The 6,000-nt window shown below is 41.7% G+C and overlaps 2 protein-coding genes across 3 annotated transcripts; one reads left to right on the top strand and one right to left on the bottom strand.

Moving 5' to 3' along the window:
• Positions 1-262: 262 nt before the first annotated feature.
• On the top strand, positions 263-2,758 carry LOC129284462 (cytochrome P450 84A1-like). The gene is made up of 2 exons (XM_054919954.1): positions 263-1,251; positions 1,844-2,758. The coding sequence occupies exons 1-2, from the start codon at positions 349-351 to the stop codon at positions 2,465-2,467; spliced, it is 1,527 nt and encodes a 508-aa protein (XP_054775929.1). The 5' UTR covers positions 263-348; the 3' UTR covers positions 2,468-2,758.
• Positions 2,759-3,225: 467 nt separating this feature from the next.
• Positions 3,226-5,832, bottom strand: LOC129321480 (protein FMP32, mitochondrial-like). 2 transcript variants are annotated; one of them, XM_054967248.1, is made up of 7 exons: positions 4,933-5,832; positions 4,640-4,771; positions 4,418-4,477; positions 4,072-4,148; positions 3,914-3,970; positions 3,723-3,789; positions 3,226-3,643 (listed from the first exon to the last, which is right to left on the bottom strand). In XM_054967248.1, exons 1-7 carry the CDS (start codon positions 5,137-5,139, stop codon positions 3,524-3,526), a joined length of 720 nt encoding a protein of 239 aa, XP_054823223.1. In that variant the 5' UTR covers positions 5,140-5,832; the 3' UTR covers positions 3,226-3,523. The 2 variants fall into 2 exon arrangements, with proteins under 2 accessions (XP_054823223.1, XP_054823224.1); XM_054967249.1 differs by lacking the exon at positions 4,640-4,771.
• Positions 5,833-6,000: the final 168 nt, after the last annotated feature.

Here is a 6,000-nt window from a genome sequence, read left to right as displayed (position 1 = left end):
GTACTCTATAACATTGTTTTTTTCCCCCTTTTTTTGACATGCACGTTTAGTTCACAGTAATATTTAATTGGAAAAAAAATATTTATAGTACACCCATCAGCTGCCACCTAATCTCCGTTAGCCAGCTCAACAAATATTAACACCGTTACTTGAAAACTATAACCGGCGGCTAGATTGGGAAACAATACCATATATAGTGTTTATATATATATATATATATGGTATCTATAAGAGTTCATATTTTATGGAAACTAATTTTCACGGAGCGTGTATATAAGGCCACGTATTAGCTGCACTCAAAGAAGCAACACACTCCAAAGTTGCAGTCTGATCATTTACACGCTGGCCATGGATGTTCATCTTCAACCTCTCGGCATGGTCGTGTTGTGCGGAATCCCACTGTTACTCTTGCTGGGACTGCTCTCTCGAATCCGTAAAAGACCACCCTACCCTCCGGGGCCAAAAGGCCTTCCCATCCTGGGCAACATGATGATGATGGACCAGCTAACGCACAGAGGGTTAGCCAAGCTAGCCAACCACTATGGCGGCATACTCCACCTCCGTATGGGCTTCCTCCACATGGTAGCCATCTCCGACGCCGACGCCGCACGCCAGGTGCTTCAGGTGCATGATCACATCTTCTCCAACCGCCCCGCCACCATAGCCATCAGCTACCTCACCTACGACCGGGCCGACATGGCTTTTGCTCACTACGGTCCCTTCTGGAGGCAGATGCGCAAGATCTGCGTCGTGAAGCTCTTCGGCCGGAAGCGCGCAGAGTCGTGGCAATCGGTTCGAGAGGAAGTGGAGACGGTGATCCGTACGGTGGGGGCGAACACGGGGAAGGAAGTGAATATCGGGGAGCTGGTGTTTTCGCTGACAAAAAATATAACATACCGGGCGGCTTTCGGGTCGAGCTCGCAGGAGGGACAGGACGAGTTCATCGGGATTCTTCAGGAGTTCTCCAAGTTGTTTGGAGCTTTCAATATAGCGGACTTTATACCCGGTCTCGGGTGGGTTGACCCGCAAGGGCTCAACGCCAGACTGGCCAAGGCTCGTGGCTCGCTGGACAGCTTCATAGACAAGATCATCGAGGAACACATAGAAAAGAGGAAGCAGCCGGATGAAGAAGGTGACATGGTGGATGAGTTGCTCGCCTTTTACAGTGAGGGCGAGTCTAGAGTCCGCGAATCCGACGATCTACAGAACTCCATCAAACTCACCAAGGATAACATCAAAGCCATCATAATGGTATGACATCAAAAATGGTGCTCCCTACCTCCATCAATTTTACATCTAAGCACAAATATCCCCAAAGAAAACACAATCGTATTTATTTTGCATAATTTAGTATACACTTTATTGTTTTATGATAATTCAGTACATGTGCATGTCAACTTTTTTAGGCCCAAAATTTATGATAACTCAGTACACACATATCGTTAACATCTCCCCCCCCCCCCCCGCCCCAACAGAAAATGAATATTTTGCGCACTAACAAGAAATAGGATAGGAGTAACAATTTTGTGGTGGAATTAAAGTAGTGGAGGAGGAAAGAAGATAAGTATAAGCAGATTTCAAAATGGTAAGTGGGGACATTAACTCATTTTGACTGGGGTTGGCTAGCTAAAGTCATTTATATACGAACGAGAATTTTCAATACAGAAAGTTACATTTAAGATTTAAATTAATATTTAAAATTTATTTTTAAGGAAAAAATTATTCACCCCTACCCTTGATTGATTCAACATTTTGGGATCTGATTATTATTTTCATTGATTTTTTCAAATTCCGTTACGCTGGCATAGCGCGTGACTGGCTTTGGGTTTATGAATTGAACCAGGACGTGATGTTCGGAGGGACGGAGACGGTGGCGTCGGCGATCGAGTGGGCCATGGCGGAGATAATGAGAAGCCCGGAAGATCTGAAGAGGGTCCAACAAGAACTGGCGGAGGTGGTGGGTCTCGATCGGAGAGTAGAAGAGTCGGACCTGGAGAAGCTGACGTACCTGAAATGCGCTCTCAAAGAGACGCTTCGCCTCCACCCGCCGATCCCCTTGCTCCTCCACGAGACGGCGGAAGACGCAGTGGTTTCGGGTTATTTCATTCCGAAGAAGTCACGCGTGATGATCAATGCCTGGGCCATCGGGAGGGACCGCAACGCCTGGCACGATCCCGACACATTCAAGCCGGCCCGCTTCCTCGGGGAAGGGGTCCCCGATTTCAAAGGGAGCAACTTCGAGTTCATTCCTTTCGGGTCCGGTCGCAGGTCATGCCCGGGGATGCAACTCGGGCTCTATGCCCTGGAACTGTCCGTAGCTCACCTTCTTCACTGTTTCTCGTTGGAATTGCCGGACGGCATGAAGCCGAGCGAGATGGACATGAGTGACATCTTCGGACTCACCGCTCCCAGGGCGAGTCGACTCGTTGCGGTGCCCAGAAACCGCTTGGTGTGCCCTCTTTTCTAAGGGGAGGTTGTATTGTACGTGAGCCCATGAAACAGGCCTTGATTTCTGTGTTTTTTTTTTATCGTTTTCAAGAAAAAAGAAATTATATTTCAAGATACATAAATATAAAGGCAACTGTTAGAAAAGAATATAGAAGGAGGAGCGAAACTGCAATGATATCGACTAGGTGGCAAAATAGGGAGAATTTGATTATCCTTTCATGTGGATAATCTTTGTATGAATTCCTACTGTAATAATCTCCCCTGCTTTTGGGTTCATTTGTAAGTTGCAAATAAAGTTGGTCGTCAGTCACTTTATAAACCATTTAAAATTTAAAAATATATATGAAAAAAGATGGATGCTGCCGCTGAGAACAGGCAGATATGGAGAGTGTGTCATTTCTTGATATTAAGGAACAAGATTTTTTTAATTTCTGATAAAGACGAGATTTAAAGTCTATTATAAGCATGGCTTTGAATCTGTAAATTTGTTTGAACGAACCAATTAATATAATTATTTAGCATTTGAATAAAGATATCATATGTTTGGCAGAAAGAAAAGAAGGCTTGGAAGAATGCATGAATATGATAAAAACAATTCACAAAACAGTAGAGATACATATTCTTCTATAAAATCAAACGCATCATGAATCAGTCCGTTCAATGGGATTGACGCATGAAGGGCCTGTCCTATGTAGATCACCCACCCTACCAATGACAGAGTGCCTAATAAAATATGGCGGAGATATATTTTCTTCCAATAGGATTGAAAAGAATATATACAGAGCACTTAAAAGGGAATGCGATTGCCATCCCGATTGATTGATTTAAAATATGAAAGATATAAGTTCGTGAGAATATAATTCAAAATAAGCAAATATCCCAAATAAATGAACAAAAGAATATGGAAAGCAAAGAATGGGGCTCCAAAAAAGGCCCATTTCCTCTAACACAACATTAATACATCACCTTCAAATTAACACTTCACTCTTTCAAGTCCCTCAACCTGAATTTTATCTTCTTCTTTTGTTGCCTTAGCCGAAGATTTTATCAAATTTTAATTCGATCACAATCTTGTTCACATCAAGATGCGGACAACAGCAAGGCCAACCGCAGAAATTGAAACAACAGTTCCTATGCAGTATTTTATCACAGCATATTTGGCCGCTTCCAGCTGTGCTCTTAAAGCATGAATCTCCTGAACATCATTATCATGAACATCACACGTCACGCAAATAACTCAGGAATGTATTTCCCAAAGCCACTCGCTTGCTTACTCTATCAAGTTTGTTAGTCAGATTTGAAGTTTCGGCACCCTGATTGGACAGTTCCTCCCTAATTCTCCTGCATTTAGGTATAACCATCAGGCATAATAATAGTCAAAAAGCGTTATTTCAGTCTAACAAGTTCTATAATGCTTCACCAAATGACTATCAACATATTTTGTTCCTTGATTCTCAGTTCTCACCCCCTCTCAAGGTTCAAATCCAGCCTCTGCCCAGCTGTGACTTTATCTATCTCATATCTGCATCACAGCCCATGAAATTGCAGCATCAAGGTGCTATACCATGCGCAGAGATATAGTACTTGGTCACTGCCAAAGGCCAAAACCATGATCATACAAACCTTAATTCGCTGCGCATCTTCTCTATATCATTCCGAACCTTGTCAGTCTCATGTTGCAACAGCGAAAAATGGTTCCCCTATATTATGATTATTCCTAAAGAAATAGTTAGAATAATAAGCAGCAATTTTATGTCCCAGCAACCAATCGTTTAGGTGCTAAGAAATGTCATGAAGGAATAGGACATATCACTCCAATGACTAGATGAGACAACCCCTCAGGAATATTACAATAAATGTTCTCAGACAACTACAAACTCAACAAACCAGATTTTTTTTTTCCCTTAAGAAGGAAAAAAAGATTAGCTTCGTCTGCAAGCACCAAAAGCTGAGCATGGTTAATGAATACCTGAGAGCTCTGCACTTCTGTTTTAAATTTGGATAGCTTGGCTTCTTGAATCAGTTCATTCTTGAAAACATACCAGGAGTAAAAAACAGATATCAATACATCAATTGCATATCTCATTGTATATTGAAGAAGATGGACTAGGGGTAATATTGGTGAAGTAAACATCCATTGACTATGGAATCACAGAAGGGGAAGGCTGTAAATCATGTCAAAGTATCTTACTTTCTGCATTTCTTCTTTAGATACGAATGAATGGGATGCATTTTCAACACTGTCATTCAAAACTTCAATTATGGCAGCAGTTATTGCCTCAGCTTGTTTTGAGGGTAAACCTTGGCCCTCTAATTTCCTAACCTAGACAACAAACAGCATGTTTGTAACTAAGAACAACAAGAACAAGACTTTGAACCGAGTAAGCTGTAATGTAACCAATTTCATGCTTAAGGCTTTGATATAAGTAAAACCAATGAAAGTGAAGGGTATAAGGCGGGAGTCTATTACAGTTTACAACTTACAATGGCTAATGTGTCAATAAGAAATAAACGCTTTCCGTTAGATTTCACCAGCTGAGAATTTCGTCTGAAAAACGCAACAGAAGCCGATGAAGCTACTCCTTCAAATGAAGATGGCGTTTTCCATGGCACAAATCCTCGTAATCCATTTAAGGCAATTGAATGGGCTCCCAATTGCCCTCCCCGCCTACAGGCCGCAATCGCGGCCATCAGATTCCGTGAACAAACACCAAATACCTTCAATCCTTATGAATCCCAAAAAATCTTAGTTGGCCGATGCTATCTCCACAGGCAACTATTCAAACAAAGCACAAGACCACCAATTCGAGAAGAACTATTACACGATTCTTTAGTCAAAGATAAAACAAAAGGACAACATATTCTGGTTTCGTCCGTCAAGAAACTTTCGAAGGCAAAAACCATTCAAGCTCGACAGTCGAAACATTGTTCAAAATTTCATATCGCTTATTCCCTCGTTCATTTTCTTGGTGCAGAAAGTAGCAACGGAATGAAAACTATCACAAAAATTGTTTCTTGCGTGTGAGGAGCTGTGAAATGGACAGTGTACCATTACAACAACGAGAAATAAAATGATGAGATTGAGCCGGATGGGTATGTCGGCGTCTCAAGTCAAAAGGAATGCGAATAGTTTGAGGAAATGCTGCGATCAGATGAGTTTGTAATTTTGGGGGAGGGGGAAGGAATTTCCCATCCGAGACCGTTTCTGAACAACATTAGAAATATGATGACTATCATCCGTGAAAGATTAAAAATATTGTGTTTGAAATTGGCTTTATTCAGCGTGCCCGTTCCTTTCACCTGGAAATGTACGGTTTCCTGGGGTAGATAATTCTGGATTACCCAACTTGTGTTCCTTTGCAAGGGCTCTTCCCTTTTTTTCTCAATCGTTCAAATGCAACTCATCCATAATTGATTAGTATTTCGTAGTTTTTTTTTTTAAAAAAAATAAACGTCCAAAAATTTTCGTTGAGAAATTATCCACGAATCTCATGCAACTTTTTTTTAGGGGGGGGGTTCCAAAATATCTGAACACGTGTAGACTAGAGTATG

The sequence above is a fragment of the Prosopis cineraria genome, unplaced genomic scaffold (assembly GCF_029017545.1).
Source record: "Prosopis cineraria cultivar Desert tree isolate PC_DT_omini unplaced genomic scaffold, ASM2901754v1 PC10, whole genome shotgun sequence".
NCBI lineage: Eukaryota > Viridiplantae > Streptophyta > Magnoliopsida > Fabales > Fabaceae > Prosopis > Prosopis cineraria.
Note: the sequence above shows the minus strand (reverse complement) of the source record. Positions and strands in the feature narration are given on the sequence as shown.

Coding starts and splice junctions, on each gene's coding strand:
- LOC129321480 (XM_054967248.1), bottom strand. CDS start 5,139: ATGGCCGCGATTGCGGCCTGTAGGCGGGGAGGGCAATTGGGAGCCCAT. Junction 3,790..3,913: donor GATTTGAACCTTGAGAGGGG/GTGAGAACTGAG, acceptor ACCTAAATGCAG/GAGAATTAGGGAGGAACTGT. Junction 3,644..3,722: donor TGACTAACAAACTTGATAGA/GTAAGCAAGCGA, acceptor AATGATGTTCAG/GAGATTCATGCTTTAAGAGC.
- LOC129284462 (XM_054919954.1), top strand. CDS start 349: ATGGATGTTCATCTTCAACCTCTCGGCATGGTCGTGTTGTGCGGAATC. Junction 1,252..1,843: donor ACATCAAAGCCATCATAATG/GTATGACATCAA, acceptor GAATTGAACCAG/GACGTGATGTTCGGAGGGAC.